This window comes from Carya illinoinensis, chromosome 13, assembly GCF_018687715.1.
Source record: "Carya illinoinensis cultivar Pawnee chromosome 13, C.illinoinensisPawnee_v1, whole genome shotgun sequence".
Taxonomy (NCBI): domain Eukaryota; kingdom Viridiplantae; phylum Streptophyta; class Magnoliopsida; order Fagales; family Juglandaceae; genus Carya; species Carya illinoinensis.
This window is the reverse complement of record NC_056764.1, coordinates 5667195-5679208: the sequence shown is the minus strand read 5'-3', so window position 1 is coordinate 5679208 and position 12014 is coordinate 5667195. Positions and strand designations below refer to the sequence as shown.

At 35.3% G+C, this 12014-nt stretch overlaps 3 protein-coding genes across 10 annotated transcripts; 1 reads left to right on the top strand and 2 right to left on the bottom strand.

Annotated features, from left to right (window-relative positions):
* Nucleotides 1–71: 71 nt before the first annotated feature.
* LOC122291263 (protein FAR1-RELATED SEQUENCE 5-like) lies at nt 72–3118 on the bottom strand. The gene is made up of 3 exons (XM_043098930.1): nt 2778–3118; nt 1175–1794; nt 72–428 (listed from the first exon to the last, which is right to left on the bottom strand). The coding sequence occupies exons 2-3, from the start codon at nt 1727–1729 to the stop codon at nt 213–215; spliced, it is 771 nt and encodes a 256-aa protein (XP_042954864.1). The 5' UTR covers nt 1730–1794; nt 2778–3118; the 3' UTR covers nt 72–212.
* Nucleotides 3119–4483: 1365 nt separating this feature from the next.
* Nucleotides 4484–8787, top strand: LOC122291925 (protein FAR1-RELATED SEQUENCE 7-like). Of its 3 annotated transcripts, none has more exons than XR_006236805.1 (5): nt 4484–5016; nt 5708–6811; nt 7518–7942; nt 8260–8546; nt 8599–8787. XR_006236805.1 is itself a non-coding variant. In XM_043099976.1 (5 exons), the coding sequence occupies exons 2-5, from the start codon at nt 5764–5766 to the stop codon at nt 8461–8463; spliced, it is 1617 nt and encodes a 538-aa protein (XP_042955910.1). In that variant the 5' UTR covers nt 4486–5016; nt 5708–5763; the 3' UTR covers nt 8464–8787. The 3 variants fall into 3 exon arrangements, 2 of the variants coding, with proteins under 2 accessions (XP_042955909.1, XP_042955910.1); XM_043099976.1 differs by having other exon boundaries at nt 4486–5016; nt 5708–6592; nt 6653–6811; nt 8260–8787; XM_043099975.1 differs by having other exon boundaries at nt 4485–5016; nt 8260–8787.
* On the bottom strand, nt 6552–11816 carry LOC122291926 (protein FAR1-RELATED SEQUENCE 7-like). 6 transcript variants are annotated; one of them, XR_006236806.1, is made up of 5 exons: nt 11576–11798; nt 10039–10460; nt 9265–9420; nt 8292–8706; nt 6552–6813 (listed from the first exon to the last, which is right to left on the bottom strand). XR_006236806.1 is itself a non-coding variant. In XM_043099978.1 (4 exons), coding segments are annotated over exons 1-4 (597 nt in total). In that variant the 5' UTR covers nt 11577–11798; the 3' UTR covers nt 8157–8688. The 6 variants fall into 6 exon arrangements, 4 of the variants coding, with proteins under 4 accessions (XP_042955912.1, XP_042955914.1, XP_042955911.1 ...); XR_006236807.1 differs by lacking the exon at nt 9265–9420 and having other exon boundaries at nt 11576–11809; XM_043099978.1 differs by lacking the exon at nt 6552–6813 and having other exon boundaries at nt 8157–8706.
* Nucleotides 11817–12014: the final 198 nt, after the last annotated feature.

Sequence of the window (12014 nt, the reverse complement as noted above, 5' to 3'; positions counted from 1 at the left end):
CAGCATCATGTCATAAGAAAGAAATCCCCATACCTTGACATGTGTGCAGTGTGATCATCATAAACAGGAGATAAAAACCATCACCGGATGGACATCATTCATCCTCGAGTGTTCATCAAAGTCTACATGGAATAGCCCAAAGTAAATGTACTTGAAATTGGTGATATCGGGGTCAATCGAAATCAAAAGGACACATGTACAAATTCTAAATTCTATAAAAATGTAGATTCCCCCTGCTGCTCATTCTCAATTTCCCTCACGTTCTGAACTATATCTTGCACTCTTCTTTCCATGTGGTCGGTGTGCTCCTCAATATATTTCAACACCATATGTAATTGTTCCTGATAAGCCGCACACAAACGTTTACATCGTTGCCTCTCATTGCTAAGTTCAAGTGTCAGCTCTCGAATTCTTTGATCCTTCTCATCCTGCAAGTAACAACCACAACATAAAAGAAATGAAAAGATTATAGAGACAACTTCACCATAAAGGAAAGCATTTAGATTTTTTCATGTCTCTATTATAAATAACAAATATTTGCACTACCTCTTCGTATGGATAATAGCTGAAATTTGGTATCTCGCTCATACAATTCTACATTCACATTGTCATAACAGGTAGGTGAAAAATATCACTTTGCCAATGGACTTGAAACTTTCAGCTATAACTTCTACAGCAAAATGAATATATTTCTGAGTGCCATAATTTAGTTCTCTATTCCTCCTTAATGAGTACCTTCTCAGAAAGAATATTACCACTTGCAGGGTTGCAGTCAGACGAATTAACCTTTGGCATTGGAAAAAGTATTTTTTTCTTTGCTTATACATACAAATGCAAGTGGGACCTATATTACTAAGGCTTCAGATATGTTTTTGGGATGCCATCAAATCTCTACATTCAATCAATTTTACAGAGGCTCTTTTTTTTTTTTCAATTGATATATTTGGAAGAGCTCCACAGGGCAGCAGCTTTAACTTCAAATCCAAGATCTAACAGTGCACAAGGTCTTGTGGCAAATTTGCCGCTGAATTGCACTGCTCTTTACAGGATAAAGTAAGCTGACTTGAGCCAAGCAGGTTGCCACCCAGCAACACAAGGCTTTCCAAAATCTATTAAATCCATATTTATTCCTACAATCCTGTCATTATCATAAAGAATTTCAAAAAAGACATACCTCACTTATCATATTTTTTCCAGATCCTCGCCACGGAACTTTACTTGGAGATAATAATGTGTGATTGTGTTCCTTTACAAATTTTGTGACGACCCACTTTTCTCCATCCCTTAAAGCTAGCCTCAGCATCGCGGCACAGCCTTCTCTGGTGATAGGCGGTGGAGGAAGAACTCTATCTTTCCTGTACACATACTTCTTTTCACGAAAACCTTCTTTTGAACAAACAAAATCTTGACCAATAACCATGTTATTTATTCGTGACCTCCGATTATGATGAATGCGTACAGTAAACCCAGTACGCCTGCCATAAGCTATATAAAATTCTCGAGCATCATCTCTGGAATCGAACTCCATGCCAACATATGGTTCTAAGACATTGTCTATTAAGGATGAGCTTTCATGCGGCTGTTCTATAATTTTATCAACTTTACCCATACATAGATCAGCATTTTTGGAAAGGTCATCATCGCCAAATTCATGCTCGACATAACTTTCAATTTGCAGACACTTTTCGCTCTCATCTGAATCAAATGCTTGGCCACAGCGGTTTTCCATTATCCTCCTAGAACAGGTTTAGACTTGCTGCTAATCCATCATGAAGCTGCAAGCAGGAGGCGATACTTCACAAAGATCATGAAAAATAGGTTAAAACTTTGTTTTGTATTGTTTTGTTCCTTGTTTTTTGTTTTTTGTTTTTTGTTTTTTGTTTTTTTTTTTTTTTCTTTTTTGGAAAGGGCAAAGTAGCCTAAAACTAAAAGGCAAAGATGGTACAAGCACATGATGAATGGCAGCATAAACGTAAAAGAAGCAGCACCCTGCATTTGAGAATAGACAAACTATGGTGAACCAGTGTTAAAACATCTCCCCTATGGCAGATAAGAATGCATTTTTTTTTTTTTTTTAAAAGACTGCGGACCACTGTTTGACCTAAATTGTCCCATGCTAAGTGCTTAAAACATAAGGATCATGCTCAAATTTTACTTCAAAATACTCTGTCAGAGATCAATCTTGGGTTCGCTTTACATCCTGCAACATGAATGCTTGGGCTCAGTCTGCTAGCGAAAACTATTTCCTATCTGCACAGCATATCAGCTCTAGAAAACGAGTGTTCAGCGAGTCTTCTAATGTTTTAAACACGAGCATATCGATGCATAATGCTTATGAACAATTATATAACATATTAAAGGCTATAGCGTTCTTATTTTGTAACAAACTCACGGTCCTTGCGATCTTTAAAATTCAATTAAATCGATTTCACCACCAAAATCTAAACTTGAGATACAGAAACTTTTTTCGAGAACGGAAATTGATGATATGACATGGACATAAGATCCTATTTAAACACGCCTGGCTCGTACTGTTAGCTGCCAACATTTTGGCATAATTTCAGACTCAGGGCTCAGGTCTTTGAGAAGCTTCTAATTACATTCGAATTCCAAAATTGAAAATCTGAGGGATTCAAGAACAACTTATGGAATGCCAAAGAACCAATTTTTCTAGATAAAGTTTGAGCCCACATTCTGAGAACAGTAGAAATCTCAAATCTCCGTCATAATTCCCAAAATCCAATAAAAATGTACACTGAAGAGCATTGGGTCCGTACCTGATTTTGTCGAACCATGTCGTTCGAATCATTCTAGCTGAGTAAAGCGAAGGTAAACAACAATAAATCAGAGCCTATCAGAAGCCGTTGTTATAATCCTGTTCTTTAAAAAAAGAGTCAGGAAATTTCTAACCCAGAACAAAACAAATATTGAAACTTTTATGTTTTCCCAGGTTTTCCAGGCAAACAAACGGAGGGTCGAAATATATAAAAAGACAATGAAAATTGGGTTATAATCGGTGTTCTTAAACAATTATTTGCTTCTGACGGTGATGACAAGAAGCTGAAAAAAATAAAAACTGAAGCTGGGTTTAGCTTGCTTTGTGCCCGTGCAGTGGGCGGCCATGTAATCTAAACTCTAAACTCAAGATTATGGAATAGTAATTAACTTTTTGTTTTTTATTTTAATTTTTAAAAGAAAATATCTACTCGATCTTAGAAATGAAGCATGAATTAAAGAAAAAATCTAATTATAAACATAATTATGCATTAATATATGCATAAATCTAATGGTATTGGTCAAAAAATAAATTTTATTGAAAACAGTATTAATTTAAATTTTAAATATAAATAAATCAATATTTGATCACAGATTAATACGTGATTTTACTTATATATAACAAAACTCTAAATTAAATTACAGAGTGTGTGCTAGCCATGAATCTGCAAATTATCATTTATCTTTTAGCCAGTTTGGTTACTCAACTCTTCTCAATTTATCTCAACTTATTTCATCTAATTATTACAATTTCTTAAAGTCCAACATAAAATATAATAATCAATCTAAATTTTTCAAATATTAGAATAATAATAATATTTTAATAATATTCTATTCAACTTTTAACTTTCATCTCAACTCGACTCAACATCCAAATACAATTTTAGTATTGTCTTTGCTTAAGTCTAGTACATGGAATTTCGTGAAGCTATTAATTAATCTTTCTATACTATATAAAAAAAGACTTGTTACAGGCATTGAAGATTATTATTAATATTTTTTTCAAATTATTATTTAAGATTGAAAATAAATGTAGATACATGAAATAAATATTATAATTTTCTTAAATTTAATTAATTGTCCTCTTCTTCTCTTAGTCTCTCTCTCTCTCTCTTTAAAGAAGTTGGGTTGAATTATGAAAGGGGAGAAGAGATATAATTATTAAAATCGTAATTGCAGAAACGCGACATAATCATTTTAAATAAATAAATAAATATGAAATTTATGTTAATTTTTTAATCATAAATTTTATTTATTTTTTAAATAACTGTATGATATTTATACATTTTATAACTATATGTAACATTACTCATAAGAAAATATCATTAGTCAACATCCATTCTACAATAATATCAAGTTCTTAGTAAGATAAATTTCAGTAAAATAGTAGAAAAACTATAATTATGATCATATTGTAAAAATATTCTCAAAAAATGAAAATCACCGAGGTCCCATTCACCAAGTCACTAATGAAAATTGAAAAAAAGATAGAGACATAAAATAAATTTTATAATTTTAATAAATTTAATTAACAAAAAAAATAAGTCTTTATGAATGATAAGGGAAATTCTAAAAAGGGAAATTCAGAAATAAAAATTAAACATTTTTTACGACAAATTCTAAAAAGGGAAATTTAAAAGGGACAAGATCATTGAAAATCAACGTCGACATCTCCTGGAACTATCGAGGAATTTTATGGTGCAAGATTGTTTTAACCCTGACCCTTCAACTCGAAATGGACGGTGGAGATATTGCCTCGTAAGCAACCCCATTGTAGTACTTTCGTGCTGTCGGACTACAAAAATTTTGCCGCTCAGCGATCGATTTATCCGCAGAAACCGGAAACATAATCACTCAGCCCTAAGCAAAAAGATTTAGCTCACGACCGTCGCCGGCTGCCCTCTGCTTGCCGTCGCCGGTTTCTCTTTCGTTTCTGCTGCTTGGACAAAGTGACGCCCTTCCTCTTCTCATTCAATCAATCGCAGTTATTATGTTTCAATTCATCCGCACCGAGCCCACCCACATGGATTTCTGGTTAGCATTCTCCTTTTTAACAATGGAGAATTTGAAGTTTCTACGACCTTGAACCCCCTCTATTGCTCTTTATACTCATACAAACAGAACTTCCCAGAATGGTCGAACACTTTTTTTGCGTGGCTTTTATGGTGGTAGAATTTGATATTCGCAGAGGACAGGGAAGTATGCCGATGGTTTCGGGAGTTGCTTCAAAATGTTCTCTCGGTATGTGATTTTTTTAGATTTCAAGTGGCTTATAGGTTTTGCTTTCACATGTTTGTTTCACTGCTAACTGATACTTGTAGTTTGCTAATTTGCTTTGGGGGAAAAATAAGACAAACTCAATGTTCCACCACACCTTATAGGTGATGATTGGCAATATAATGCCGAGATATCTTTCTAAAGAATTTTCCCGATGGATGTTCCAAAGTTTTAATTTTTTTTTTTCTTATTATGTCATTAAGCTTTTCTTTTTACATATTTGTCCTCGTGACAGAGGATTCGTGGTGTTGTGAAAAGATAACTTTATGATCTTTCTACCTCTATTTTACTTAGAGTTGGTAATTCAATGTGTGTTGGTTCGTAATTATCAAAAAATGCAATTTGATCCTCTTTTTAAGTCTTAAGAGTTTTTTTCCCTTCTGCTTTTTCCTTAAAAAATATAATCAAATTTGCACCTTACATGTGAGCAACTTGGACCATTGAAGCGGTCATCCAACAACATATTGTCTTCATTTTTTGATAAGTAAACAACATATTGTCTTCATTTGTCTACTTGTGTGGAGTTATTCAATCAAATACCTATATATGTACTTATCCAAAAAAAAAAACTATATATGTCAATTTTGCCTTTTATTGTTCCTTTAATGATAGTGGCAATTTTTATGGCTTATTTCTTTCAAATTCTTCGGTGTAGGTTGGATATTCCGAGCTTTCTGAATTGGGTTCTTAATGTAAAGTTCAAGGGATGTGATGGAAAAGACTTTCCATAACATGGATACTGGAATTAATTGGACACCTGAGATTGGTATGGAATTTAATACATTAGAAGAGGCATGGAAGCATTGGGTAAACTATGGAAAGCAAATGGGTTTTGGTGTTAGGAAGCATTTTGCAAATAAAAGTAAGTTAGACGGAGAAATAACGTCCAGAGGATTTGTATGCTCCAAAGAGGGTGTCCGTCAAATAGACAAACGGAATGTTCGGACGCATCGGGAGGAAACAAGGACAAATTGTCCTGTACGGTTGTGCATTAATTTAGATCGTGAGACCGGAAAGTATGGAGTGTATGATTTTGTCTGTGAACATAACCATATTCTTCATCTTCCAGAAACTACTTATAGGATGCAATCGGAACAAAAACTGTCAAGTGTCCAAGCTTTTCCGAGAAATTTAGCATATGCTTCTAGAATCAGGCCTAAGGAAACACATAAGTCTATGTTGGGTGATACTTCTCAAAACATGGATACTAGAATTGATTGGATACCGAAAATGGGTATGGAGTTTAATAAATTGGAAGAGGCATGGAAACATTGGGAAAAATATGGAAAGCAAATGGGTTTCAATGTTAGGAAGCATTTTGCCAATAAAAGTAAGATAGATGGAGAAATAACGTCAAGAGGATTTGTATGTTCTAAAGAGGGTGTTCGCCAAACAGATAAACGGAACTATCAGACCCATCGAGAGGAAACAAGGACCAACTGTCCTGTACGGTTGTCTGTTAATTTAGATCGAGAAACCAGAAAGTACAAAGTGTATGATTTTGTCCTTGAACATAATCATATTCTTCGCCCTCCAGAAAATATGATGCAATTGGATCAAAATATGTCTGGTGTCCAAGATTTTACAATTGATTTAACACATATGATGCAATTGGATCAAAATATGTCTGGTGTCCAAGATTTTACAATTGATTTAACACATACTTCTGGAATCAAGCCTAAGGCAGCACCTGAGTTGATGTGTAGAGAGGCTGATGGGAAGGCCAATCTTGGATACATTGACCTCAATCACAGAATTGGTCTGTAAAGATATTAAATTTGGTTAACATCATTTCTGCATATATTACCAATTATTAAACATCATTTCTGAATATGGTACACAGATTTCAGAACTGTAATGCAAATATTTTGTCAACCCCAGGTTTTAAGTTCACAGAACTTTTTCATTTTTTTTCTCTGGTAACCAAATGAAGTGCAGGTTTTGGAAGAAAAAGGAGTTGGATTTGAATTAGAATTTGGAGCAATTATATATATCTTCTGATTCTATAGTTGGTTTCAGCATCTACAGATTAAGTTGTTGAATGACAGTCTTCAGTTATGAGTAATCTCAGATATGCATGCTGAAAGTATTTCAGCTACACCTTGTTATGAATTTTCCTAAATCACACCCTTGTGATTTGGGTCCCATGGAGTGTAAATCTGTTTCTGGGGTGGTTTTATTTCTCTTTTGCATCTGTTTATGAGGTGGCGTGGCAGTTTTTATTATCACAAATAGACAACTAAATTCAACCTTCCCTTGTGGACTCAAGACTAACATGGTGAAAAGATGTGATTCTGAACATGGTTGTTACTTCTTCCGACCTCTGTGAAATACACTGAAGAAAGAGTGTATTCTTTGTGCTTCAAACTAGTCATTTAATTCATTTTCTTGCTCAATATCTGATACATTTTGTGTGTTAAAGCACAAGTAAATCTTTAATGATAGAACGTGATGGCATCTGACAGTGAACTTGGGCATGGGAGTGGACTCAGTTGGAAGTTCTGATGAGGGGGACTTGGTTGCACACGGAAAGGGTCCAGCTGTAGAACCATATGTTGGGATGGAGTTCGAGTCAGAAGAGGCTGCCAAGGAGTTTTATGATGACTATGCGAGATGCATTGGGTTCATTATGCGGGTTGATGAGTGCTGTCGTTCAGGGGTTGACAAAAGAATTATTTCCCGTCGATTCTCTTGTAATAAGCATGGATTTTATGTAAAAGCTAGAGATGAATTGAGGCGGATTCAGAAACCACAGCCTAGCATGGGAGAAGGTTGCAAGGCAACGATGTTAGTGGAAGTTGATAAATCTGGAAAATGGATTGTTACGAGTATTGTAAAGGATCATGGTCATCCTTTGGTTGTTTCTGGTCATCTTTCACGGGGTTCTCTGGTGAGTTTTATCTTAATCAATCACAGAATTTTAGCTAGCCACTGTATCTGATTATAGTTTCTTTTTGGTTTAACAAGACGTTTTCGTTACTTATTAAGCATCAGTAGAAAGATAAATGACTAGGGAAAACTAAGATACAGAAAGATAAATAGGTTCAAAGAGAGGAAAAATGAGGTTATTGGGTGAAAGGAGGAGAGAACATAACGTGTCTCGCTGGTCTAGGAAACATGATTCTGAACTTCTATAGATATTTTTAGCCATGTGTGCATCCCTTGCAAGTATTTAAAGTTGATTCTTTTATGAATTTACATTCTCAGGATTCAAGAGAAAGGAGGATTCAAGAACTCACCATGGAGCTGCATCATCAAGATCGACTATGTGAACTATATAGGGAGCTGCTACTTTCATTTTTGGAAAATGTCGAGGAGCAAACAGAACTTTTGTCAAGAAAAGTAGAGGTTGTAGTCAATGACGTAAGAGAACTTGAGACCGAAGTCCAAAAGCTTTCACAAAGTGAATAACCTGGAAGGAGTGAGTATGTATGCTGTATCTCTTCGTGAATGTATGCTTGGCTGGATAAACTCTACAAGTGCTTAATTCAAATGTCTGATGTGCTTCATCGAATAGTCTTGATTTGTTCGTCTGCCCAATAAACAGTCTTTAAAATTCGAAAAAGCCTCGTGTCAAGTCAATGTACAGGAATGCTTCAGGAGCAGGCTTCATCTTGTAGTTCTTGTGAAATAATGTTATTTAAGATACAGTACCTGTATACATAGATGGTTGAGATAGATGGTAAATAGGTTTTATTAAAACGAGAAAGTACCAACATTTTCATTTTACTATAATTGCATGAGTCAGGATTCAGAGGAGACATAATGGCTTTGGATAACCATTTTTATTGTACAAAATATATGATGAAAAATGGTAACATGAAATTATTTTATTAACACTAGACATTGATGATAAACAACATTTATATTGTAATCGTTCAAGGTGTACATTTCTCGTTCTATTCCTAAAGTTGTCATACAGATGTTGAAATTTCCAACGCTGCGTTTCTCCTAAACTAAAAATAAAACTCTTATTTTCTTAAGAGTCTAGGGAAACGATAAAAAGCCCGTAGCATAATTTTGAATGTTAAGATCCGGTCTTTGAAAAACAAAAATGATCTTAGTAAGCCCTATACAATGCCGAAATGATTCATGCATTCGATATGGATAATGATACATGGTCTCTCATCAAATATATACTCGGGTTAGAACTAGAAGCCAAGACTATCTATGGCTGGAAAGTTTTTGCACTTCTGATTCAACTTTCCTCACATTGTCAACTATAACTTGGATTTTGGAGGATAGTTCTTCTGTTTGCTCTTCAACATTATTCATAAAACAAAGTAATTTTTCTCGGTATGCAGCACACAACTGCTCCTGTCGCTCCAACTCCACCGTAAGCTCTTCAATTTTCTTATCCTTATCACCCTGCAAGTATGAATAAGTACTATTTTATTTATTGACTGAATCTGAACTAATTCACACACCAGATAGGAAGTAACTGAAAAAAAAAACAAAACAATTGTTGGTCATACAACATGAGTTGATGGTTATGCATCCAGCATATCACACTACAGTCCCTAGATTCAAAGTATTCTTCGCATCCACTAGGACAATTGTTGGTTGGCTATCATTCGTTTGATCTTTCTTCCCCTCATTTTCTTTGACCTTTGTTCCCTTTGATAAGTACCATAATGAAGGTCTTTTCTTTTAAAATATTATTTTATTGGTATGTTACTCATGCAATTAATAGGTACTGCATTGGCATGTAAAGATTAAGAATGGACCAAGAGTAAATGACAATCATATATTTGATCTAAACCGGTGCCATGTAAACAAAAAATGTTGACCTAAATTTAGCAAGCACAAAATATGTCAGGTTCTGTGACAAAGTTAATGATATAGAATGAAACAAGCTTCTCTTTGACTTTTAACAACCTTGCGAAAACAGGAAAATCTCAATCAGCAAAATATCTGAAAATTTGAGCTAAGGTATATTGAACGAGTTTGAAGTTAATTAAACTCGTTACTCAAGTGGGAACTCACCGCTGTGCTGAATCCATTGGCAGTAACAACCAGGGGATGATTATGATCCTTTTCGAATCTTGTAACAACCCATTTCCCAGTCTTTTCCATCTTCACCAAAATAGTAGCCTTGCATCCTTCCCGTGCACTTGGTCTTGGCTTTTTCTCCTGTCCAATTGTGCCTCTGTGATTAGGAGAGAAACCTTGTTTGTTACACCCAAGTCGACGGGCAAGAGTTCTGCCATCAATGCCGGAGCGGCGACGTTGCATTATTCGCACAATAAATCCCACCCGTCTAGCATATTCAACATAGAATTTCCTTGCATCATCTTCGGAATCGAATTCCATACCCACATATGGTTCTAGAACTGCACCTCCTTCTAATGAGCCTGTGTTCACTACAAGGGAGTTGTTTACTGCTTCAACTCCCTTCTCCAAATCCACTGCCAAAGATTTCCATAAATATATCCTCAAATATGTTGTTGAGATATCCGAAGTGAAGAGAATCTACTTTCTTTATTCTATGATTAATGGCATTATCCACCCAGCATGCTGGGGAAAGGGGGGCAGTATCCACCCAGCAAATCGTTTTATTTTATTTTTCATTCAAAGTTATTATGAAAATTGTTAGAATGACTTCAATGCAAAGTAGCAATATGAGGCAATACGGTGTGAATCTGAGAAGTAAGGTCATCTTTTCAAGCTCAATTGCAAAGTATTATTGCACACTAATTAAACTCAGATGCGTGCCAAGCTTGATAACACAGTTTCAGAACATAAATAAAAGTATTAATCAAACTGCATTGTAGGCAGGGCCTGTTTTTAAGGTAGAAAATAAATGAATCTTGCGCAATAGCAAAAGATGCCAACAAAAACTCCAGTAGACAGGGCACAACGGAAGAGAGAGAACCCAAGCAAAACCCAGAACCCACCGTGCGGGTGTGAATAACAAAGCACACCCTAGATGAATCCGAAGGGCTCAAAACCATCCTCTCATAGTCTTTCTTTGACTGGTTGCCCGCTTTGGGAACTGTTCGTTTTGATTATTTTTGGATGTCATTGTTCAATTAATTTTCGTTTGTAATTTCTTGGACGGATGTAGTGTACACATCCTACGCTTAAAAAAAAAAAAACATTTTCCTGAGAAACAAATTAATTCAATAGGTAAAGAAATATAAATAGCAAAAATTGAACCGAATAAATCATAGTAAGCTTTCCTTACTTGTCTTTTCAGCAGAATATCATCGGAATATAGGCTCACAAAGGAAACTTCAAACGAAAAACTAATGGTAGAACAAGACAGACGGCCCCATATACTTTGTTTGGTTCATCAAAAATAGAGACAATCAGTAAATTACTTTTTATGGTTAAGATTGAACAATTCCCACTCACTAAAGCCATATAGTTACTTTCCCACATTTCTCATCAGCAGAAAAATTAAGAATAGGGCTTGTAACTATAGATATTCGAAACGAACGACAACATAATCTGGAAATGAAAGAACGATAAAAGCGTGAAAATTTAGAAAAGGAGTGGGAAGAAAGAAAGAGGGACTTACTGTATGAAAACGGAGATCTGTATGCGAGGGTCCAGAGCCTGAGAGAGACAAGCTTCGGCTCTCATGGACTGAGTAAGCGCAACTAAAACTACTACAAAGGGTCGAATTGAAGGAAAGTAGATTCAGAGTGTTGTGGCGCGGCCTGGGTTTGGGGGTTCGGAAGAGAACCAAAATTTCTGAAGGAATTAGATGGGACAGTTTTCTGAGGAAACTACTCGGATCCTAAGCTTCGGCGGCTTGGCTCACGGGTGGGGCAGGCTCGATCCGGGCCGGGCGGGTTTACGTGGATTTGATATTTATTTATTTTTATTCACATCTTAAATTTTATGATTTCAATAACGCCTGATGAACAAAATTTGTCCTTTCCTTCTCTTTTATAAATAAAGATAATTTCAATTAAAATTATTAAATTTTAAAAATTTGGAAAATAAAAATGTTA

What these genes read in the sequence shown, in the direction of transcription:
- LOC122291263 (XM_043098930.1), bottom strand. Translation starts at nt 1,729, where the DNA reads ATGGAAAACCGCTGTGGCCAAGCATTTGATTCAGATGAGAGCGAAAAG. An exon ending in GAAAAAATATGATAAGTGAG is followed by an intron (nt 429 to 1,174) that starts GTATGTCTTTTT and finishes TGTTACTTGCAG; the next exon opens with GATGAGAAGGATCAAAGAAT.
- LOC122291925 (XM_043099975.1), top strand. Translation starts at nt 5,764, where the DNA reads ATGGAAAAGACTTTCCATAACATGGATACTGGAATTAATTGGACACCT. An exon ending in TGACCTCAATCACAGAATTG is followed by an intron (nt 6,812 to 7,517) that starts GTCTGTAAAGAT and finishes GGCATCTGACAG; the next exon opens with TGAACTTGGGCATGGGAGTG. An exon ending in ATCTTTCACGGGGTTCTCTG is followed by an intron (nt 7,943 to 8,259) that starts GTGAGTTTTATC and finishes TTACATTCTCAG; the next exon opens with GATTCAAGAGAAAGGAGGAT.
- LOC122291926 (XM_043099977.1), bottom strand. An exon ending in CCAATGGATTCAGCACAGCG is followed by an intron (nt 9,421 to 10,038) that starts GTGAGTTCCCAC and finishes TCATACTTGCAG; the next exon opens with GGTGATAAGGATAAGAAAAT.